General features: G+C 48.0%; 3 protein-coding genes across 3 annotated transcripts in view; all 3 read left to right on the top strand.

Annotated features, from left to right (window-relative positions):
* The window catches only part of SPAG5 (sperm associated antigen 5), a 17,319-nt gene extending 12,301 nt beyond the window's left edge, over nucleotides 1-5,018 (top strand). The window contains exons 5-13 of the mRNA XM_019647118.1: nucleotides 2,493-2,604; nucleotides 2,770-2,856; nucleotides 3,119-3,239; nucleotides 3,343-3,454; nucleotides 3,829-3,909; nucleotides 4,079-4,234; nucleotides 4,315-4,389; nucleotides 4,520-4,600; nucleotides 4,818-5,018. Coding sequence (XP_019502663.1) covers nucleotides 2,493-2,604; nucleotides 2,770-2,856; nucleotides 3,119-3,239; nucleotides 3,343-3,454; nucleotides 3,829-3,909; nucleotides 4,079-4,234; nucleotides 4,315-4,389; nucleotides 4,520-4,600; nucleotides 4,818-4,889 — 897 coding nt within the window. The 3' untranslated portion in view covers nucleotides 4,890-5,018. The remainder of the gene's footprint in view (nucleotides 1-2,492; nucleotides 2,605-2,769; nucleotides 2,857-3,118; nucleotides 3,240-3,342; nucleotides 3,455-3,828; nucleotides 3,910-4,078; nucleotides 4,235-4,314; nucleotides 4,390-4,519; nucleotides 4,601-4,817) is intronic.
* A 687-nt stretch (nucleotides 5,019-5,705) lies between these two features.
* ALDOC (aldolase, fructose-bisphosphate C) lies at nucleotides 5,706-9,320 on the top strand. Its single transcript, XM_019647119.1, has 9 exons — nucleotides 5,706-5,816; nucleotides 6,920-7,041; nucleotides 7,126-7,337; nucleotides 7,459-7,513; nucleotides 7,608-7,768; nucleotides 7,882-7,965; nucleotides 8,211-8,385; nucleotides 8,500-8,699; nucleotides 8,825-9,320. Exons 2-9 carry the CDS (start codon nucleotides 6,930-6,932, stop codon nucleotides 8,918-8,920), a joined length of 1,095 nt encoding a protein of 364 aa, XP_019502664.1. The 5' UTR covers nucleotides 5,706-5,816; nucleotides 6,920-6,929; the 3' UTR covers nucleotides 8,921-9,320.
* A 1,582-nt stretch (nucleotides 9,321-10,902) lies between these two features.
* On the top strand, nucleotides 10,903-23,586 carry PIGS (phosphatidylinositol glycan anchor biosynthesis class S). Its single transcript, XM_019647117.1, has 12 exons — nucleotides 10,903-10,986; nucleotides 11,265-11,404; nucleotides 11,492-11,603; nucleotides 15,550-15,639; nucleotides 15,927-16,018; nucleotides 17,217-17,424; nucleotides 18,127-18,269; nucleotides 18,988-19,102; nucleotides 20,322-20,467; nucleotides 21,038-21,138; nucleotides 21,922-22,132; nucleotides 22,500-23,586. The coding sequence occupies exons 1-12, from the start codon at nucleotides 10,953-10,955 to the stop codon at nucleotides 22,773-22,775; spliced, it is 1,668 nt and encodes a 555-aa protein (XP_019502662.1). The 5' UTR covers nucleotides 10,903-10,952; the 3' UTR covers nucleotides 22,776-23,586.
* The last annotated feature ends 54 nt before the right edge of the window (nucleotides 23,587-23,640 follow it).

Below are 23,640 nucleotides of genomic sequence, written 5' to 3'. Positions count from 1 at the left end.
AGGGCAGTGTCACTGGCCCTCATATGTGGGATCCGAACCAGGGCCCTCTGGCGTCCCAAGCCAGCTCTTAACCAACGCGCCACTCGGCCGGCCCTCGCTGAGTTTTTTCAATTGTATCTTTATTGTATAGATTGGTTTTCCTAAAACACTACTCTTGTTCCCTCTCCGTGACCTTCAGTGACTTTCAGTTGCCTACAGGGCCTCTTCGGCCTTTCACTCAAACTTTTTTCATCTGTCCCTTACCTCCCTACTATGAACCCTTTATTCCAACTAGGCTGCCTGCCTATACACCACACACATGTTCCATTGCCATTCCCACCCAGCCTCGGGCTTTTAACATATCCATCTCCTCTGTCTTCAAACCGGAAATACCTTTTCCTTTCCTATTAAAATACTCCCTAATTCATTTTCTTCTTTGGAATGTTCCCAAATCACATGGACTCAGTGATCTCCTGCCATGTTCCTCATGAACTTACTCTCCTTTTGGACTTGTATTAATTTTCCTTGGATGTCTGGTCTCTTCAACTAGACTGTGTTGAAAGAAAGCAGAAATTTAGTCTTGCTCCTTTGGCTTGCCTGCAGTGCACACTAAACAATAAAAGGTTTATATTTTTCAGAATACAGAGTTAATTAGCTTATTCAATAGTTAAAGGCATAGCCAGGATCCTGAAATCTGGACATGCTTATGGTCTGACCCTCTCCCCAGTATGTGCTGAGCACAGGAAATACGAAATAATCCAGTCTTACAGGGAAGACAGACAGATGTAAACTTGTGCTCATGATAGAGGTCTGCATGGATGACCACTGTGGGAGCACAGAGAGAGGAGTATCAGTTCTACCTTTGAGAGTTACGATGTTCTCCTCAAACAGGTAACCCTTGGGCAGAGCCTTGAGGCTTAGAAGTTTGTCCGGGGTAGGTATAAAGGAAGACCCGCCAAGCAGAGAGAACAGTATATACAAGTCGTAGAGGCACTATGTGTACTTTTTTGTAGTGTCTACCTTGTAACAAGACCTGGTGCTGGGACTACAGGTGAACAAGGCAAGGCCCAGCTCATATGTAATGTGGCAAGTTTGGGGACTGGGAAGTACCTCTTTATATAATTGGAGTGTAGGAGCTATATGACAAAGAGATAAGGCTGAAGAAGTAGGCAGGAGACCAGATTTTGAAGGCTTGAACTAATGGCAATTATAGATGGGGTAGAGAGGAGGGGATGAATTGGATGAATTCAGTGCATATTTAGGGAGTAGAAGTAATAGAATCTGGTGACCAATTTGATAGGAGTAAGGTGGAAGAGTAAATGATCTCTAGATTTCTGGAAAGATGGTGACACTTAGAACTGGGCTTGGCAAACTTTTCCTATAAAGTGAGATAAAATTAATATTTTCAACTTTTCGAGCCACGTGGCCTCTGTCTCAACGACTCAACTTTGCTTCTGTAGCTCAAAAGCAGCCACAGACAGTATGTAAATGATGGATGTGGCTGTTTTCCAATAAAACTTTATTTACAAAAATAGATGGCAGCCCAGATTTGAACCGCAGACTGTAATTTGCTGTCCCCCTTCCCTAGGATCATAAATACAGGGAGGAACAGATGTTTGGTGGGGGTAGGACAGGGGAAAGGGTGAGTTCAGCTTTATACCTCCTAAAGTTCAGGTGCACTGTGGAGCATTCTGGTAGATTTTTCGCAGGCAGCTGAGCCTCTGGGTCTGGAGATTGGAAAAAAATCAGTTGAGAGAGACAGATTGAAGGGTCATCCATGTAGAAATGGATATTGTTGTAGAGCTCCTGAGGCAAGGCCACCTAGGGAATGGGTTAGAGTGTAAAGAGGGCCAAGGATTAACCAGAAGGAGCCCAACAGTTAAGGAAGGGACTCTGGATAGAGAGAAGAAGTAGCCAGAGAGGTATGAGGCCTGCCTATGAAGGAGAGAGAGCCATGACACAGAAGCGAAGAAAAGGAAGTTTCTAAAGAAGAACACGGTCAATGATTATCAAATAGGTCAGGTAAATAAGAGGTGAAAAGTGTCCTTTGCATTTGAAGGTCAGGATGCCATTGGTGAGAATTTTGGTAGACTGGTGGGGCAGGAGCCTGAGTCTAGTGGGCTGGGAGTCAATAGATGGTGGGAATTTTAGGCAAGAAATGTAGGCCGGACTTCCTTCCTTCCTTCCTTCCTTCCTTCCTCCCTTCCTCCCTTCCTCCCTTCCTCCCTTCCTCCCTTCCTTAACTGAAGGGAAAGAGAAAAGGTAGTAGCTAAAAATGAATTTAAGGTAAGAAAAAGTGGGGTTTTTGTTGTTGTTTTTTTTTTAAGTTGTTCCTTTAGTGAGAAAGAATTAAGTTCAGGGAAAGGAGCTAATGGAGAAGTTAAAGATAGAGAAGAGGGGTAATATTGGAACAGCATTCCAGAGGAGATGGCTGGTCTGCTAAGTACCTGGGAGTTCGGAGAAATCACAAACCCTGAAAGGCAGCTGATTTTTTCCCCGTCATTTGCCCTTAGGCTGAACCAGAGACCCTCCTACAAAGCACAGCCTGTGCTCCTGCCCAGGAAGACCCTCCACCCACCAACAGCACCTTCTTGGGAAGCATCCCGACAGTAATGGCAGACAAAGGTTAAAGGCCCTGGGATTTAGGGGTGGGAAAATTGTGACCCTGTTGATATCTTCAGCGGTTAAAGACGCCCACAAACAGACCTCTGTCTCCCTGGCTTCCATTTTGGCAGACCTTTGACTGAGTCACCAGAGGGGTGACTCTACCATGGTTGGGTTTTGTTTCAGAGCCAGAATCAGCTCCTGTGTCCTTGCTTGGAAGTGACAAGAGTGCTTTCACCCGAGTAGCTTCAGTGGCTTCCCTTCAGCCTACAGGTTAGGATGGGCTCCAGGGATCCTGCCTCATTTCTAGATCAAGTAGCGATGATAAAGACTAAAGCAGTGAGAAGTGCTTTGCTCTAAAAACCTCAATTCTACTTGGGCTCATTATATTTCTGCCTTTTGGGACCTGCAGTGTTCCGGACATTCAAATCCTATGGGTGGGGAACATGGATAAGAGTTGTGGAAATGATGGCTACACAATTCCTTCCTTCCAGTGCTAAAGGGCTCTACCTCTATCTAGGACTTTGTCTTTCAGAGACCCCAAGCATAGAGAAGAGCCTGGCAGAAATGAATGCTATGACTGTGGAGCTTCAGAGCCTGTGTTCCCTGCTGCAAGAGTCCAAGGAAGAAGCCGTCAGGACTTCGCAGCGAAAGATGTGAGTGGAGTGCAGTCTTGGTGAGAGAGGTTAGCCCCTTATGTCAAGGGCCCAGCCAGCCCCTGAGAGGACAGGAATAATGCCGAATTCTTCTCTCCCCTAGTTGTGATTTGCAGGCTAGACTGCAGGCCCAGGAAGAACAGCATCAGGAAGCCCAAAAGGCAAAGGAAGCGGACATAGAGAAGCTGAACCAGGCCTTGTGCTTGCGCTACAAGGTGAAGGAGGGGCCTAGAAGTGGGGCGATGAAGAACTGGGGCAGCTCTCCTGGCCCACTGGGAGCCATTGTCTCTCCAGGAATCTGGGTGGTGGGGATTTTCCAACCACTGCCCTAGTTTTGCCCTTCCTGGGATCAGACATTTCGTATGTTTGGGGATCAGCTATGGGCTGACCCATCTCCCAAGCTGACCTAGAAGTTGGGAACTCTAGCAGAACACTCAACATTGAGGTGTGCCTTGCCTGATGTAGCCCTAGAGGAAATGGAGTGTTCTTGGTTGGCAGCACCTGGGCTGAGCACTAAATCCTATCTCCTGGCAAGGGCTGCAAAGAAGCCAGCTCTCTCAGTGCCTTCTTATCTCCCTTTCCCTCACAGAATGAAAAGGAGCTCCAGGAAGTGATACAGCAGCAGAATGAGAAGATTCTAGAGCAGATAGACAAGAGTGGCGAACTCATAGTATGTTCATCATGATGTCTGGCCCCCTGCCTTCTGTGTCACTGGTAGCTAGGATGCTAGGATCCCACACGTGGGAATTGGATCCCCTGGTCTACCTTACTTACCACATGGGATAAGGATGGAGAGGACCTTTGAGGGCTACTGGATACCTCTCCATTCTCATCCCCAGAGCCTCAGAGAAGAGGTGACCCAGCTTACCCGCTTGCTTCGGCGTGCAGAGACAGAGACTAAGGTGCTCCAAGAGACCCTGGCAAGTCAGCTGGACCCCAACTGTCAGCCCATGGCCACTAACTGGATCCAGGAGAAAGTGTGGCTCTCCCAGGAGGTGACTCAGAATTAACAGAGAGGCTGAGCAGCTGGAGGGAATCCTAGGCTGTGCCCCTACTGATCTGAACATATCTATAGGTGGACAAACTGAGGGTGATGTTCCTGGAGATGAAAAATGAGAAGGCAAAACTCACGGTCAAGTTCCAGAGCCATGTAAGAATTCCCATTCCGTTCAGGGGCCGTTTCTCACTGCCACTAGCAAGTGTCCTAGCATATTTCCCTTGCCCCACAAGCTATGCTGTTCTTATAAGCATAGGAATTATGCAACGTATTTGTTTTCTAGAGAAACATCTTGGAGGAGAATCTTCGGCGTTCTGACAAAGAGTTAAAGAAACTAGATGACATCGTTCAGCATATTTATGAGGTAAAGGAGGGAGGGAGTTGATGCCACTAAGGCACCTGATACGAGGCCTGGCCCCAGGAGGTACTGATGAGCATAGCTCTGGTTCCCAGCCTGTACTCAGAGCTGGGTCTGACTCACTGTTGTAGGCTTCTCTGTGGCTTCCATTTCCTCCCCTCTTATTCAGTGGGTGCTTCCTGGGGTTGTGACCCTGAGTTGCCTTTTCTGCCTCTCTTTCTAGACTCTGCTGTCCATCCCAGAGGTCGTGAGGGGTTGCAAGGAGCTACAGAGATTGCTGGAATATCTGAGCTAGGAAACTAAAAGCTGGAATCTGTTTCAACCCTTTTTACCTGCAATACTCCCTTACCTCAACACCAGGACCAATTGGCATAGGGCCAAGTAGGATTAATGCTATTTAAATAAAGTATATTTAATGTATTTCTTCCAGCTCAGTGAATCTTGTTTCTTGGGTGAAAGGTGGGTAGATAATAAGATCAGGGGAGAGGCAGCTTGGCCTTCCTGCCTGGGGACCCTCCACTCACCCCTCCCAATGCATCCAGGGCCAAGGTTGGCTGCCCCTCCTCCCTTCTCCCGCTTCCCCAAATATGCTGGGCACTGGACTGCTTGTTCCCTGGCTCGTGGCCTGGCAGGGGAGGGGGAAGAGACAAGGCTTCATTCTTTTACTTTCTCCACCCCCCTCTGGGGTAGGCCCTGGTGGATAAGGGGGTGAGAACAGAGAAACTCAGTTCCCTACTTCCTCCTCTGGACTCCCACACTTCGTTGATACCTCTGTCCCACCTACCCCACCTGTTGTTATTGTGACTGTTAAGATGACTCTCCCTCATCAGACCAGGCTTAATTCCCAATATCCAGCACAGTGCCCAGCACCTGGTAAAGGCAGTTGTAGCAGAAATGAGGGCAAGGCCATTTCCTGTCTCTAGAGCCCTGGTGGCAGGGCTCCACGAGCTAGGAGGGGGACTGTCTACAACAGACGTGGAGGTTCTGGCAGGGTAGTCACTCCACCTCGTCGCCCCGCCTCTGTGGGCGTGGTCTCGTCAGGACACCAGTCTTAGGGAGGGGCGTGGCCAGGGCGGGGAGGTGCCGGCCCCGCCCCCCGAAGAGGCACGTAGCTCTGCGGCATCCTTAGCCTCATTTACAGGAGCTAGGGTTGAAGCCACAGCTGTTGGAGCCCTGAAACTAAGCTGTTCCTGTGCTGCCACCGCTAACTCGCTACGCACAGGTGAGACCCGTGGACGAGACAGGAGCTGCTCAGCATCTCCACTCCTCTCCCTGACTTTTCCTCCTGCCATCCTTGCCCTACTCCCCCGACCCTTGGATGTGCCTTCTCAGCTCCTTTTATCCTCTCTGTTTTCTGTCAAAACTCATGGTTCAGCCTGTCGACAAGACCCCTTCCTCTCCGCGCTCACACCTGGACCTCAGCTTTTCCAATCCCAAATCTTCCTCTGCCGTCTGGGTTTTTTCTTGGGGTCAGCCTCTTCCACCAAGACCATTTTAATCTCAGCCTGCTTCCTCTCCTAGGCTAAGTTCCCTCTCCAGTTCTCCTGCCTTCTCTGTCCCCTGGTCTAGGTCCTTCCCCTGAGTAGTTAGCCTGTCTCTCTATCGCCTCCCTGCAACCACAAGCCTCTTTCCCGCCTCCTGCATCTCTCCCTCCCTTTCTAAGCTTCTCTGCTCATTCCTTTCAACCCTGATCCTCTGATCCCATCTCCTGACTGCAGAGGCAGTCAGATTTGGGGTATGGAAAACAGGGATTATAGGAGCCTGCGGCAGTTATTTGTGCCATTCCTGCTCCCTACCTGCCCCCGACCCTTCCCAACCTTTTCCTCTAGAAGCTGAGGGAAGATGGGTGATGGGTAGTTTGGCTTCATTCTGAAGCTTTGGAAATAAGTGCACTTTCCCTAGGAGCCATGCTAAGGATGAGAAAAGGGAAATAGGAAAGGTCAGGGGTTCTGCCTACCTGAAGAAGGAGTCACATTCATTGGAAGAAGTGTTGACATCATCATTTGGGCAGTAATTTAATAAGAAGACCTGTAGCTTCAGGGCTGCTTACCTCCCTACCCCCACCCTGCATCTTTCTCTGGGGCTGGGAAGGATGCCCATCAGGGACAAAAGAAGATGTGGGAACTGGGGCCTGAAGCCTGCTAGCTGTCAGAGGGATTGGTGCCACTTTGATGCCCAGGACCCATGCCAAGGACTGCTGCCCTGTTCCCAGCCCCATGCTTGTTGAGGGGCGGGAGGAGGACTATTTGGTCCATATGGCCAGGAGAGGAAGCAGAGGAGGTCGTGGGTGGGGGCCAGCTTTTATATCTTGTCTCCATTCCACAGAGCTGTCACCATGCCTCATTCATACCCAGCCCTTTCTGCTGAGCAGAAAAAGGAGTTGTCTGACATTGCTCTCCGGATTGTGGCCCCCGGCAAAGGCATTCTGGCCGCAGATGAGTCTGTAGGTAGGTGGGGGCTTGTGGCTGGGTAAGGTAGAGGTGGCCAGGAAGCCCTGGGGATGACCTTGTTACCCCTCTGTTTGCCCCCAGGCAGCATGGCCAAGCGGCTGAGCCAAATCGGGGTGGAGAACACAGAGGAGAACCGCCGTTTGTACCGCCAGGTCCTGTTCAGCGCCGATGACCGTGTGAAGAAGTGCATTGGCGGTGTCATCTTCTTCCATGAGACACTCTACCAGAAAGATGATAATGGTGTCCCCTTTGCCCGCACCATCCAGGATAAGGGCATTGTCATTGGCATCAAGGTGCAGCCACTGGCCCTGTATGGGGGCTGAGCATAGAAATAGGTGTGTGTGTGTTGGTGTGTGAGGGGTAGCAAGGGGAATCCTGCCTGGGTTCAGCCTTCTGCCTGTGTTTCCTTTACAGGTTGACAAGGGTGTAGTGCCTCTAGCCGGGACTGATGGAGAAACCACCACTCAAGGTACAGGATGGGTGGGCTTCAGGACCATAGGGATGGTGGGTGGTAGATGCTGGCAAAGAGGGGCAAAGTGATGAGACTGGCACTATGCCTGCAGGGCTGGATGGGCTCTCGGAACGCTGTGCCCAGTACAAGAAGGATGGTGCTGACTTCGCTAAGTGGCGCTGTGTGCTGAAAATCAGTGAGCGCACACCCTCAGCACTTGCCATTTTGGAGAATGCCAATGTGCTGGCCCGCTATGCCAGCATCTGCCAGCAGGTGTGTGCATGTGTATGTGAGGGGGTAAGATGGGTGCCCCGTGCCTGGTGGGGAGAGGACTTTCTCCCAATCTACCTACTTCCCCTCCCAAGCTACTCTGCTCTTACCTGTAGAATGGTATTGTGCCTATTGTGGAACCTGAAATCCTGCCTGATGGAGACCATGACCTCAAACGTTGCCAGTATGTTACAGAGAAGGTGAGTCCACACCTGGGCACACATACATACTGCAGGGACAGCCTGACAGGGGAGCTTGTTCACCACAGTCCCTGGCTCAGATGCAGGCACCTTCCCCAAGTACTCATTTACTTGATCCTAGAACAGACCTGTGGGTCTGAGCCTATACTGACCCTCACAGTCATACCCACCCACCCTTAGACAGGGAGCATAGAGCAGTAAATGACAGGGACCTAGAACCTAGTAAAACCTCCTTTGATCCCCAGGTCCTGGCTGCTGTGTACAAGGCCCTAAGTGACCATCATGTGTACCTGGAGGGGACTCTGCTCAAGCCCAACATGGTGACTCCTGGCCATGCCTGTCCCATTAAGTATAGCCCAGAGGAGGTTGCTATGGCAACTGTCACTGCCCTGCGTCGCACTGTGCCCCCAGCTGTTCCAGGTACCACCCTGCTTTCTAACCTCCTATCCTTAAAACCCATCCTCAGGTTCTTCAGAGGTCCCTTACCCTGGAAAAATAGGGAGTGACCAGTTTATCTTCTCTTCTCCTCTCTAGGAGTGACCTTCCTGTCTGGGGGTCAGAGTGAAGAGGAAGCATCACTCAACCTCAATGCTATCAACCGCTGCCCACTTCCCCGGCCTTGGGCCCTCACCTTCTCTTATGGGCGTGCCCTGCAGGCTTCTGCACTCAATGCTTGGCGAGGACAACGGGACAATGCTGGGGCCGCCACTGAGGAGTTCATCAAGCGGGCTGAGGTTGCGAGCGAGGGATGACGGTTGGAGGTGGTGGCATGTAGCGAGGCAGGTGCCAGAGACTACAGCCTTTGGCATCTGTGGGCTGGCTCAGCCTGCTTACAGCCTCCTTCCTCCCACTTTTGCAGGTGAATGGGCTTGCAGCCCAGGGCAAATATGAAGGCAGCGGAGAAGACGGTGGAGCGGCAGCACAGTCCCTCTACATCGCCAACCATGCCTACTGAGTACCCATTCCATATTATAGCCCTTGGCCCAGCCACCTGCACCCAGTTTTGCTGTAGTTACGGCCAGGGTGAAATAGCCACGCAGAGCAGAGATGCCTCCATCCAGCACTGAGTCATCTTCCTTTTCTCCCCTTCCTGCTCCTCTCCCATTGCTGTACCTGGGACTGTTGGATAGGAGGATAGGGAGCCGCTCATGGCTGAGGACAGAAGAACCTGCTTGAAGTCATAGCAGGATGCCTGGGTCTCCCCTTCCCTTGTCAGCCCCCACAATTTCCCCATGATGGGGTAGCTTCTCCTTGGGCTTTCCTTGTCCTTTCTCCTGGGATTAGAGGGTAGGATACCAGACTTGACTCATGCTTTGAGTACATAGCACATAGCAAATAAATGGTAGCAAAACATGCTACTTTGTCTGTCTGTTTTACACATCAAATTTCCACCTCCAAGTTTTTTTCTCTCTGCTGACTCTCTGGGCCCTCTGACTATGAATGTGGAGAGGGTGGGTTTTGAGTTTCACTCGGCTTTAAGTTTATGGGGGAGGGGCCATTCTCAGCTCAGGCTCTTGCCTGTTGATGCCCAAGGCTGGAGTGTGGCAGTAAGGAGGGCTGCAAGTCTTTCAGGAACTGCCACATTAGAGGCACTAGGCTGCAGCTGCAGAAGGATGAGCAATTCTGCAAGACCTGAGCAATTCCTGAAGGCAGCTTTTCTACAAGGCCCAAAACTGGGATAGGAGGGGATGGGATTCTCTCACTTCTCAGCTGTATTGCGCTCTGCCAGGGCTTGACACATTCTGCTAGGTGGAGCCACCATAGGGGGAGCACCTGGGCTCCTGCCCAACAAGTAAAAACCCCAAGACTTGGACTCCCAGACCTAGCAGGGTATCTAGTAGGTTGTCAAGGGTTATTGCCCACTCCCATTTGAGGTAGATGGGAGCACAGAGGGGGCCAATTTGAGGGTCTGGGCAAGGGCAGACCTGGTGAGGTCTCATGATGAACTTGGACCACTTGGCTGGGGTATGGGGGTAGGGCAGGCACCTGGATCTATCTGATCAGATAAAAATATGAGAAAACATGGTGGGTGTGTTGTGTGAACTGGGGAGGCCGTGCTCTGTGTAAAGTGCACAATCTCTGCTCAACCCAGCTAATGACTGCCATATGGAGATGTAGGCCCAATGTAACCTGACCTAATGTTAAGAAAATCAGCTAAAATTTATATAGCACTTTTTATGTGCTCCTGCCAGCTCCTATTCTAATCATTTTATGTTTATTAACTCATTTACTACAACTCTATATAGATACTATTATTATCCCTATTTTAATATGAGGGAACAGGCACAGAGGGGTTAATTAATTTCTCAAGATCACTCAGGTGAATAAGTGGTGAAGCCAGGATTTGAACCCAAGTGATCAGGACCCAGAGTCTGCTCCTGAATTTTCAACAATTTTAAGTGAAATATTCAAACTTTTACAAGTTGGAGACGAGTTCAAATTAATTAAAAAATACCAAATGAGCCAAATATGCTAAAAAAGTATTACTAGTTTGCCACCATGTTTGAGCCTTGAGGAGAGGGTGCCTGGAAGAGGAGCTCTATGATAGGGATGATAAACAACGACCGTGATCGGTGACATTTGAGTGCTTTCCGTGTGTCAGGTTCTTTACATGAATGATCTCCTTTTAGTAAATATCTCCATTTTCAGATGAGAAAACTAAGACATAGAGTAGCCCGTGGTCGCCCAGATTAGTATTTAACGACTGCAGCGTTTGCGTTCTTAACCCCTAGGAGTGTGTTCTACCAGTAAAATGGGGATGCCCGAATCCGTACATCTCCTCCACCGCCCCTAGGTGCCCGGGTATCTTTTCACACCACTGGGAAGGCTCTCTGTGACCCTGCCCAGCGCTCGAGGGCTTTCTCCCGCCTATGCGACTGGAATGTCGCTCGCGATTGGCCGCAATCGCTGCCGTCCCTCTTTGCGGGCTTTCGATTGGGGGAGCCTTGCGCTGCTCCGCCCCATGGCTAGAGCAGTCGGAAGCAAGCATGGCGGCCCCCGGGGCCGCAGCTACAGACCTAGGTGCGCGGACATTCGGGTTGGGGTCTGCGATTTAGGGATTGCGAGGGAGTAACGAGGGTGTGGGGATTGTGGTGTGCCAGAGGTCCCACGGACTGGGGGTCAGGAGTCGCTTCAGACAGGATCCCGTCAGACTTGGGCCCGGGCAGGTCGCACCAGGACACCTATGAACGCGGGCCGAGAGGTTCTGTGTACTCATAGCCCGGGCTCCTCCGCGTCGTGGGTGGGGTCGGCACCCGCGCCCACGTCCCGCGCCTCAGTCTGTATTCCCGTACCTCCAGAGGTGGTCCGAGGCAAGCGTGCTGCCCTGTACTTCGCTGCGGTGGCCATCGTGCTGGGGCTGCCACTCTGGTGGAAGACCACGGAGACCTACCGGGCCCCGTTGCCTTACTCCGAAATCAGTGGGTTGAATGCCCTGCAGGTGAGAGACCTCGGTGGGGGAGGGCTCGGGGACAGCCCCTCCGCAAAGTAGAGACTCAGCTGATGGCCCGGGTGCTTCTTCCCGCAGCTCCGGCTCATGGTGCCCATCACTGTTGTGTTTACCCGAGAGTCGGTGCCTTTGGACGACCAGGAAAAGCTGCCCTTCACCGTTGTGCATGAGAGAGAGATTCCTCTGAAATGTGAGTTCCTGGGGGGTCAGGGCTGCCTTTCTCTTCCGTCTGAGCTCAGCCCAGAGAAGTGTTGGGTAGGAGGAGCCTGGGTGTCCCATAAAGGTTGTTAAAAACTTAAATGAAAAGGCCTTTCTTAATGAACAATGTATTTGGTTAGAAGAAAAGCAACTTTAAAATTCAGTGTTCGTTAAGACGGCAATTTTATTCATAAAAGGTATGCTACCCGATCAGAAACAATTTGATGCTCATTAGGGTATAGCAGAGGAAGTGGGATGTAGTGGAAAAACACAGGATTTGGAGTCAAGTTGGACTTGTATTCAGGCCTTATTCAGTTTAACATGAAACACTTCACTGAGTGTTAGGCCCTTTCCTTAGGTACCAGGATTTTGGGGAATACTAAGAAGTTGATAATGGTTTCAAGAAATTCATAGGTAGGGTAGAAAGACACTTAGATAAAGAAATTATAGGAGAAGTATATAAGAAACAGATTGTATTTAAGAAAGGCTTTAACTGCCTGGGAGGAAAGAAAAGCAGAAAATGTTTTGGAAGATGTAATTTTTTAAGCCAGATTTTTCAAGGATTGCTAGGAGTTCAGGTTAAATAAGGAGGGGAGGGAGGGAATAGCATGAGCCAGTAATAATGATAGTTAATATTGTTGTTCACTATATGCCTGAAACTAGGTGAAGCATTTTACATGTGTTGCCTCATTTAGTCCTCTCTAACATTGTGGTCCTTACTTTATAAAGGAAAAACCAGACTTAGAGATTTTAATTTGTTCAAGATCACATAGCTAAGCTAGTAAGAGGTGGGACTGAGATTTAAATCCAGGCCTGACTGATTCCAGTGTTCAAGCTTTTAACCAACAAGCTATAAACTATGCTGCATTCTATGGAAAAGCATAGAGGGGTAAGTCCATGAGCAGTTCTACTTTTCTGCAATGTGAAGTGAAAGGTTGGGAGTGACGGGAATGTAGGCTGAGTCCAGACCATTTGGAGTACCTGTGTTCCATTTACTCTCTAGCTCTTTAACCTTGGTCACACATTTTTTTTTTTAACATTTTATTGGGGAATTGGGGGAGGGGAACAGTGTTGGGGAATTGGGGAAAGGCAACAGCCAAGTTGTCCTTTTGTTCTTTAGTCTAGTTGTGGAGGACGCCACTTCACTGGTCCATGTTGGTATTATGATGTTGCACTCTTCCCGGCTGAGGCAGTCGGTTGCCGGCCATTGGACGGCTGCTCACAGCAGCTCACGGCAGCTCTTGCTGGCTGCCTGCCGCTCACGGTAGCTCACTGCAGCCTATGCCATCGCCGGCCACTCACAGCAGCCCAGCTTCAGGTTGAGCTGTAGTTCACAATCTTAGCTGTAGAGGGTGCAGTGTCACTGGCGCATGTGGGAATCGAACCCGCAGCCCTTTTGTTCAGAGCTCACGCTCTTACCAACTGAGCCACTCGGCCGGCCCGGTCACACATTTTTTTAAAAAAACCATACTTCATATGGTTCAACCTAATGTACACACACATTTTTTTTCTTTCTTGGATTATACCTCACAAGTTAGTTTGCACCTTGATAGTTGTCAATTCATCGTGGACTTCTCCATATTTAATGACACAGTGTTCAATAATATGGACATACTGTGGAGGATAGTGGAGAGGCCAAGAGTATGGAATTTAGTGTAAGAGAGCCAGATTAAAGCCTTGGTTCTGCCATGTATTTGCGTGAATTTGGGTGGGGTTGTTAACCTCTCTAAACCTTGGTTTTCTCATCTGTTAAATAGGGCTAGTAATAGGGTTGTTCATTTCTTCAACAAATATTTAAGTACCTGTGTCAGATACTGTTGTAGTTTCTAGAGCTGCAGCAGTGAACAAAACAGACAAAAAAGAGGAAACAGACAATTAAAAAGATAAACAAATAAAATGTATGTTAAATGGTGATAGGAGAAAAATAGAGCTGGGCAAAGGGGTAGAGAGTTTCTTGCGGGGAAGGGGAGGTCATTGCCATTTTAGATAGGGCTGCTAGGGAAGGCATCATTGGAAAACAGGACATTTGAGTAGGGATCTAAACGATAAAAGAGGTGAAGGAGTAAATTGTGTAGATATCTGGGAGAAGAGCATTTGGGCAGAGGGTAAAGCAAGTATAAAGTCCTGAGGTAGGAGCAGGGGCAGTGCCTTTGTAGAACAGTGAAACACCCATCCTGGCTAAGTGAGGTGAATGAGGGAGCGTGTAAGAGGACATGAAATAAAACCAGAGCGGTAAAAGGGGACCAGACTGACATACACCTTTTATTCTGGATGAGAAGGGAAACCATTGAAGTTTTTTTTTTTTTTTTTTTTTTTAAAACATAACTACCATTATTGCACCTAACCAAGATAGCCGTAATTCCTTAATATCACCTAATTTCCAGTCTATATTCAGATTTCCCCAATTATCTCAAAGGTGTCATTTTATAGCTGGTTTATTTCTAATCAGGAGCAACACATTAAATTTTGTTAAATCTCTTTTGTCTCTTTTATTATATATCAGCTCCCCCTACCCCATCCTGATATACTTCATTGGTTTGTTGGAGAAACGAGGTCATTTGTTTTATAGAACATCTCACATTCCGGATTTGGCAGATTGCTTCCTCCTAGTTTCATTTAACTTATTCTTCTGTTATCCATATGTCTTATAAACTGGTAGTTAGATCAAGAGGCTTGATTAAAATCAGGTTCAATTTTTTAGGCAAGAATATATTATGTTAATAGTTGGTGTGGTGTACTTACTATCTTGTTAGATCATGAAGCATGTAATGTCTGGTTGTTTCACTTTGGGTGATACAGAGATGACTCAGTGAGTTCAGGTATTGTCAGCTTGATTTCTTTATTTTAGTTCCCTGTTAACTTTTCACCTGATGATTTTAGCATCTGTAGATCCTGCAATCCCATTTCATTTGCAATTGCAAAATGGTGGTTTTAAAATTCTACCATTTCTTATGCCTAGATGACCTGGAATTCTTCTATAAAGAACTCTGCCGATAAGTTTTAGGTTCAATTTGTCAAGTTCCAGGGGTGAAAAAAAATCCCTTTGGGATTGCTTTACATGTATAGATTAACTTGGGGAGAATTGACATCCTTAGAATATTTAGTCTTTCCTTCTAGGAGCCTTGTATGCTTTTTTCATTTTATTCAGATCTTTTATGTACTTCAGTAAAGTCCTGTTTGGTTTTTTTCTTACAGTTTTGTACATTAGTTCCTGGGAAGTTTTATGTTCTGTATTGTTATTGTGATTGAGATTAAAAAAAAATACTTTTCTAATTGGATATTGCTGGTATTTATCAGAAAGCTAGATTCTTGCATATTCTCGTATCTAGTCATCTTAATTTAAGTATTACTAGTTCTGATAGTTTTTCAATTGATTCTCTTGGGAAATAATTATACTACTTCAAAAAGTGATCATTTGTCTCTTTCTTTTAAATATTCAAGTTTTATTTCTCTTTCTTCACTTACGACATTGGTCAGGAACTTCAAAAAGAACAGTGCTGAATAATAGAGGAACTAGCAGGCATCCTTGTTTTATTGCTGATTTTAATGGAATCTTATTTAGTGTTTGGTCATTAAGTGTGCATTTTGTTTTTATCAAGAATGTTCATTGAGTGGCATTATTTTGGAGCACCTAATTGAAATGATCATACAGTTGTTTTGCTGTCACCTATTTATGTAATAGATTTCCCTGTGGGAGGATCAGGTTGAAGGTACTGTGTACACAGGCAGAGGCAAGAGCTAGGCAGGTAGACAAGGTGGAGTATTGTGAGTTTGATATCATCCACGTAGATATCATTAGAATTGGCTGTAGCTTCGTGGTTCTTTCTCTGCAAACAGTCATCTTGCTATCCTCAGATGCTGGATGGTGTTAGGACTAGGAAGGTGGGCAGAGGTCTGACACTTACTCTTCCCATCATGCTTCTTTCTTTTCTTCTCAGACAAAATGAAAATCAAATGCCGATTCCAGAAAGCCTATCGAAGGGCTTTGGACCATGAGGAAGAGGCTCTGTCTTTGGGCAGTGTGCAAGGTACTGGAAGGGGTGATCATACCATTTAACATAAAGCCCTGTTTTCCCTGCTGATCCTTAAATGTGTAGAGTTTCCATACCTTGTCTTAACTCCAAAATCTCTTTGAGAAAGCTGTGAATGAGATAGATACCTTGTGTTTCAGCTTGGGCCACTGAAGGCCAAGCCTGCCCACAGGGTCAGCTGGGTGTCAGTGGGAGGTGGAGGGGAGGGTTCAGCACTCTGTGGGGGCCAGAGGGAGAGGGAATGGTTGTTTTCCTCCTGGCGCACCACCTGCTCTTGTCCCCAGAGGCAGAAACCATGTTAGCTGAGCCACAGGAACAAGCGGAGGGCTCCCTGACTGTGTACGTGATCTCTGAACACTCTTCACTTCTCCCCCAGGTAGGGTGAGCAGAGAGGCTGTGGCCTTGCCTTATCTATCCCTTCAACTCTTTCTCTCACTGGTCACCTCCTTCCTATAGTATTGCCGCCCAGTTCTTCCATTTGCTACAGAAAAGTCTCCAAATATTTTTTTTAAAGAATGCAAATAGGAATTTTTTTCATTGATTCTGGGTGTTTCTAAATCCAAGACTTCTGTATGGTTAAAGCTCCAATGACCATTTAAAGTAGAAAAGAAATCAGTGGGATTAAAAGAGGCTGATTTGAATGGGTTGTGATGGTAATATGGGCCATACATTGGCCTTTTCACTTTATGAGCACAAGGCTTGGTGGGAGTTAAACCATGTATCATTTTCTTTATGAATTTATAATGAAATATTTAATTCTTATAAAAAGAGGAAAGGAAAGTTCAATGAACATTTATGTACGGAGCCCCAGCTTATAACAATCTAGCAATATAGTTGCACCCCTTTGAGTCTCCATGGTTATACCCACTCCTTTTCAGCCCAGGGTGACCACATTTTGTATATATCATTTTATTACTTTTTTTTCAAGTTTTATCACATATGTTGTATTGCTATAAATAATATATTTAATTTTACATGTTTTTGTACTGTATGTAAATGGTATGGTACAGCACATATTCTTCTGCAGCTTTCATTTTGCTTGACATTTATGTTTGAGAGAATTGTGCATGATAATCTGAGTAGTTGAATCTAGTGCATTCATTTTTAATTCTGTCTAATGTTTCATTGTACAAACATATCACAGTTTATCCATTCTGTTGTTGATGGGTATTTGTAGTGTCTCTACTTTCTTATCACAAATAGTGCTGCTGTGAAAATTCTTGTACTCGCCTCTTTGTGTCCTGTGCCATTTACTTAGAGCAAACTGTCCGGTTGTGTGTTTATTCTGCTTTTCTTGCTCAGCATGCCATCTCTTAGTTTCCAGCCTGTGAAGATTTAGATACTGGTTGGACCGATGTCTACTGGGAAGGAGAAGGGAACTGAAATGAATGAACACACTCATATACACCCATAGCTTAGTAACGCTGAGATAATAGTTCACTATGAACCCACAGAGAGGTGCAGGCTTGTGGGTCGGTGGCAAAAGGCCAGGTTCTGAAAAACAGGAGCCAGAGTGCTCTTCTGCTTTCTTCCTTGAGCCATGGGCATTCTGTCCCTTGCTTTGCCCCTCCTAGGACATGATGAGCTACATCGGGCCCAAGAGGACAGCAGTCGTGAGGGGAATAATGCACCGGGAGGCCTTTAACATCATTGGCCGCCGCATAATCCAGGTAGCCCAGGCCATGTCTTTGACTGAGGATGTGCTTGCTGCGGCCCTGGCTGACCACCTTCCAGAGGACAAGTGGAGCTCTGATAAGAGGCGGCCTCTCAAGTCCAGCTTGGGTAGGGTGACTGGGCTTTGTTGTGGGAAGGGAGAGGGAAATGCATTGTGTGCAGGCAGGAGGGGAATCTGCATGCAAACTCTTTACTCCTTTTTTTTTTTTAAAGATTTTTATTGGGGAATTGGGGGATGGGAACAGACAAATTGCTGTCCTTTTGTTCTTCTGTCTAGTTGTGGAGGACGTTGCTTCACTGGCCCAAGTTGGCACCATCGTTGTGCTCTTCCCGGGCGAGGCAGATTAGTCGTCGGCTTCTGGACGGCTGCTCACTGCGGCTGCTGGCCGCTCACGCTGGCTGCTGGCTACATACAGTAGCCCATGGCAACCCGCTGCAGCAGGGGTTGCAGCCCACGCCGACGTCGGCGACTCACGGCAGCCCAGCTCCAGGTCGAACTGTTGTTCAGCATCTTAGCTGTGGAGGGCAGTGTCACTGGCCCTCATACGTGTGATCCGAATCGGGGCCCTCTGGCGTCCCAAGCCAGTTCTTAACCAACGTGCCACTCGGCAGGCCCTCTTTACTCCTTTCTTCTGTCATCTCAACTTTTTCTTGAAGCACACGGTGTTCCTCATCCCAGTGTTATCCTCCCATTGGTTCCCTGCTGGCAACCAGCCCCGTTCCAGAGGAGCAACAAGCTCAGCTCAGCTAGGGGTACAGGCTGCTATGATCCACAGAAGCCTCTGACTTCCCTGACTCCTGTTTCCATAGGCTATGAGATCACCTTCAGTTTACTCAACCCAGACCCCAAGTCCCATGACGTCAACTGGGACATCGAGGGGGCTGTCCGGCGCTATGTGCAGCCCTTCCTGAATGCCCTCAGTGCTGCAGGCAACTTCTCCGTGGACTCTCAGGTGAGACTGGGGCAAGTCTTTTCCTGGCTGTACCATCCTTTGCAAAGCCCTCCCATACTTAGTGTTTACAGGTGTAGTCTGTTCTTCCAGCCCTTTGAGCTTGCTGATTTGCTAGGAATTTCCTGTGTGTGTTTATGGTTCTGTGTCTCTTTTCCCTCCTTGGTGTCCAGCTTGGGGAGTTTTGTCAATGCTTGTTAAAAACTAACTTCCTTATGACTCCCTCCAGAACTGTATTCACCAGTTGTGTCATCCTTAAGGAAGTTATTTAAAAAACAACAACCAAAAACTTCCTGAAATATGTTAATATAGTAGCAATAAAGATGTGACAAATGTATCTTTCTGTATCATATAATACCCTTTGAGGGAAAACTGGGGGAGAAATTTTTATCAGGTCTTAGTAGTGGGAGTAATTACTTCTGAATAACTGACTTGATTTGATCTTGTAAACACTGAATTATGCTAATGTTTGTTTCCCTCTTTGTTTAGGCTGTTAGAAAGCCTGGTAAAGTATGTGATTTTCAAAGAACATATTAATGTTTTAACTTTAGCCTTGGCTTTGTTATTTTTTTCCTACACCTATTTTCTCTCAGCCCCGATTTTGTCTCTTACATTTTGCCCTGTTGTAATTGTATCTTTTTAAGGCACCTCAAATCTTTTTGGGGACAAAGTGGAATATAAATCAGTGAACAAAATAACATCCTCCCTCTTTGCTCTCTAGATACTGTACTATGCAGTGTTGGGGGTAAACCCCCGCTTTGACCCAGCTTCCTCCAGCTACTACTTGGCCGCACACAGCCTCCCCCATGTCATCAACCCGGTGGAGTCCCGGCTGGGTGAGCTCCTGAGGCTGAGGGTCTTTCTGCTATTCTGGGGAGGGGCCCTGAAGGCTCAGCCTGGGGTTGGAGGCGGGTTGTATATAGTGATGGTTCCCAGGTTGGGTTCGTCTGAGGGTGTAGAGGAAGTGCTGGGCATTTAGGCTCCTTTTTCATGAAACTCTGTTGACATCTCCATCTCCACACCATCGTATCCAAAAGCATTTATTAAACATGTTTCCCAGCACTTTTTATAAATGAATGAATAGGCTGTGTCTCCCTCCCTGCAAACCATCCAGGAACGATATAGTCAAACCTGTAGGAAAGATAACCGCAAGAGTACACAAAGGTAGAATTTGAGTTGACAGTTCTGCTGATTGAGGTTGAGGAACTTTGAAGCTAGGATTCCAGTTTTTCATTTTTGGGGTGGTACCTAGGAAGAGTGGGTGTGACCAAGAACTGCAATACAGGCAAACCAAAATGAGTATATCACTGGCTGTGGAATTTAAGACATCAGGGCTAGGCCAGGGTGGACCGAGGGGTATGGGAGGGGCAGCACTTGAGGCTTTAGCAAATTCCTTCCTCCCTCCCTCCTTTCCTTCCTCATTCTTTCAGCAAACAAAGTCTGAGGGACTGCTGTATGGCAGTGCTGAGTACGGAGGTAGAAGGGCATTTTAGACAAGGGAACTGTGAACTCAGATGTAGAAGAGTAAGAGCACATCGACCTTCAGGAAGCTCAGAGAAGGTTCGTGTGGCTGAATTGTGAGAGTGACCAAGATGATGCTGGCATGGCGGGTAGGCACCAGATCGTAAAGGACCATGTTAAGGAGTTTGAACTTTAACCTGGTATGACTGGCTAGCCATTGAAGGATATTAAGCAGGGAACTGACACGCGGTCATATTTATACTTGTGCATAAAAAGAGTTCTAGTAATATGGGTGCAATGTGGCAGTGGCCAAGAGAGCTGTCTTAGACAGTGAAGGCGGGCCTGTTAGAGGAGGGGAGATTCCAGAGGCAATTGGGGGCTACATTCACATATGCGGTACATCTTGGGAGAATGTTCAGAGGTTCTTTGCCACAGAAACTCAGGAGTAGAGGATATCCTAGTGATCATCAGTTGGGAAAAATGAGGCCCCGAATGAATGACCAACACTCAGCCTCCAGGTAGAGGCGGAGCTGGAGCTAAGATGCAGACCCAACACGTTCTGGTTTTCTGACTCCCCTTCTCTTTGTGCCGCAGGATCCAGTGCTGCCTCCCTTTACCCTGTGCTCAACTTCCTACTCTATGTTCCTGAGCTTGCCCACGCCCCTCTGTACATTCAGGACAAGGATGGGGCTCCCGTGGCCACAAACGCCTTCCACAGTCCCCGCTGGGGTGGCATTATGGTAATAGTCACACTGCAGACCCCAGAGCCCAAGCTTCAGGGACAGACAGGTATTCCCTGAGATGACTCTTCTGTTGTTCCTCTGGTGTCCTCCGTGGCCCAGCCTGCGGGAGGGGCAGGCACCAAGGAGGTGAGGGTGCTGTGAGCTTTGCCCCTCCTCTGCCAGCCCCACTGCTTCTTAGTTCGTCAGTATTTTCTATACTATAACCCCTAAGCGGTTTGCAGTTTACTGAGGATTCTTCTGTGTACATCATAGATCTTGGCTGTATTTGTGGGGGTCTTGCAAGGCTGGCAACTTTGTCTCCCCTGTTAGACTGGGAGTTTCTCAAGGGTAGGAACTCTAAAATGGAATAAAAAATACCTCTTTTACAGGACTTTTGAGGGGGTAATGGAGATAATTTATGGAATGCTCCTATTAGGTATTCAAAAAATATTAGCTATACCATCAGGTTTGTCATTTCTGAAGAGCACAGAATAGATCTTCCTTTTCTCTCATGGCCTCCAGAGTGTCTAGGGCAGAGCTGTACACGGTCCTGGTGTGATGTTGAGGCCACCTCATTTCCTCTTGCAGGTATACAACGTGGACCCCAAAGTCTACAATGCCTCAGAGCTGCCGGTGAAAGTTGAGGTGGACATGGTGCGAGTGATGGAGGTGTTCCTTGCTCAGTTGCGGTGAGGTCCTGGGTGATCTACTTGGGGGCATGGCCCCTGCCTCTGACACAGTCTCCTGGGCTGACTGGAGTGAAATCTAACCTGGCAGAGATACGTTGGCTCTACCTAGAGCCCTAGGAAACCAAGAAAGGTTTTCCAGAATCACTTCATCCTTTTTCTAAGAACTAGTTGCTGACAGAAACTGTTTTAAGAAAAATAGACTCAAAAAAAAAAAAGAAAAATAGACTCACGAATGTCAGGTCCATGGGGGTGTGATAGGGATGCTTAAGAAAATAGCTGTTAATTCTTGTGTCAGCTGCCTGATGCCCTATGTTGAGGATTGTATGGCTGTGTCTGAGCTCATCAGGAAAGAGGACTCTGATGGATTAGCAATGTCTGCTGTGGGTGCAGGACTGGAGAGACACAGCACGTATGTCTTGTCAGAGGTGGTCCAGAGGTGGCCCAGTGGCCCTAGTTGTCCAAAGAGAGGGTAGACAGGGCAAGAGGGGATTAAAGCATGTTGGTGTTATAAAAAATATTTTAGCCATGGAATCTTTTGTCAAAGAAGATCTTGGCAGTCCAATATAGAAACAGGTAAAAGCTGAAACACTGGTTAAATAAAGCAGGGCTTGGGCACTGGATTGCTTAGTGTTGCCACTCACCCCCCAAGACCCTGAGCTACTTCCCTAAACCCCTGGGGGTCTGGATAAGATTGAAAATCTTTGTAGTTTTTCTAGGAGTCTTAGTCATCTTCTCCCACCGCCTAGTCTCAGCCCCTTTGAATTGACATCGCTGTTCCTACAGGCTGCTCTTTGGGATTGCTCAGCCCCAGGTGCCACCAAAATGCCTGTTCTCAGAGCCTAAGAGTGAAGGGCTAATGGCCTGGGAGCTGGACCGGCTGCTCTGGGCTCGGTCAGTGGAGAACCTGGCCACAGCCACCACCACTCTTACTTCCCTGGCTCAGCTTCTGGGCAAGATCAGCAACATTGTCATCAAGGACGATGTGGCATCTGAGGTAAGCGGACAGGGGATGGATTCTGTGGCCCAGGATTGGAATGTCCAGCAAGGGCCAGGGTGTGATGAAACGAAAGCCAGTTGGGGTCCAGGGTATGTGTGGGCATGCCAACCTTGAATGTCCCAGGCTTCCTGCAGGGGGCAGTGCCAGCCCCTCAGCAGGAGTCCAGAGGGGGTGGCGGGATGGGGGTGGGGTGGGGTGAGGTTTTAAGCAAGCACTCAGAAAATACACCATAGCCCTTTTCTACTGGCCTCCATATATCCTGGGCGAATTCCAGGCAACCCGTCTGGTAGACGGAAGACACAGTAAAGCCTATCATCCCCCACCAATGCCTAGGACTAACTAGTAACTGCTTGCCCCTTCCTAGGTGTACAAGGCTGTAGCTGCTGTCCAGAAGGCAGCAGAGGAGTTGGCCTCTGGGCACCTGGCCTCTGCCTTTGTTGCCAGCCAGGAAGCTGTGACGTCCTCAGAGCGTGCCTTTTTTGATCCCTCACTCCTTCACCTCCTCTATTTCCCCGATGACCAGAAGTTTGCCATCTACATCCCGCTCTTTCTGCCTATGGCTGTGCCCATCCTCCTATCTCTGGTCAAGATCTTCCTGGAGACCCGCAAGTCCTGGAAAAAGCCCGAGAAGATAGACTGAGCAGGGCAGCATCTTAGCAGGAAGCCTTTTTCTTTCTGGCCAGGGTGGGAGATGTTAGATTGAGGGGCACATAAGTGGGGCCTGCCGTGAATGACTTGTCTCCAGCCTCCTCTGTTGCCTCTGCAGCAACCAAAATGTAACACTCTAAGATGGGTTCATCTTTCCTTCCCTTCCCATTCCTCTGGCTCAGGTTCCCCACCTCCATCCTCAAAAGATGTACCATCTGGGTCACCTTATCTGGCTTGAACTTGAAGGCCCTTTCTTATCTCCCTCTGGGGCAGGGGCAGCTTGTGCTCTGCCCTGTTCCTCATAGCCCTCTTGCACTGAGAGGGAGCATTCGGGGAACACCTAGGTTGGTTTCTAGCCCCTCCCCTCCACACTTCTCTCTAGCCCCTCAGGGAGAGCCTTAGCAACTGCTCATGGAAGGGGCCAGGCACAGGTCACCTCTGGCCCCCTCTCCCTTACTCCCCTCCCTCCTGGCTAGCTACACCTGTTGGGTACAGCCTGGTGCTGTGTGTGTGTGTAGCAGAGGTTCCCTTTATCCTTTCATAGAAGCAGTGTGGTGCCATGGTGAAGGTTGTAGACTTGGGCTCAAACTGCCTGAATTCAAACCCTTGTTTCTGCACTTGTCATCTGGGGAGCTTTGAATAAGCCACTTAATCTCTCTGAGCCACATTTTTTTCACTTGTTAAAACAGCACTAATGATACCTCTCTTACAAGGTGGTTGTGGGGATTAAATGTGATAAGCATTTGAAAGCGTCTGGCATATTCTAGGCTCTCAATAAACATTGTATGTGAATTGGTATATGAGGTATGTGCTTCCCTTTTGTTCTTCATTCACGTGTAAGGAATGGTTTCCTAGTA

This window comes from Hipposideros armiger, unplaced genomic scaffold, assembly GCF_001890085.2.
Source record: "Hipposideros armiger isolate ML-2016 unplaced genomic scaffold, ASM189008v1 scaffold_108, whole genome shotgun sequence".
Lineage (NCBI taxonomy): Eukaryota > Metazoa > Chordata > Mammalia > Chiroptera > Hipposideridae > Hipposideros > Hipposideros armiger.
Note: the sequence above shows the minus strand (reverse complement) of the source record. Positions and strands in the feature narration are given on the sequence as shown.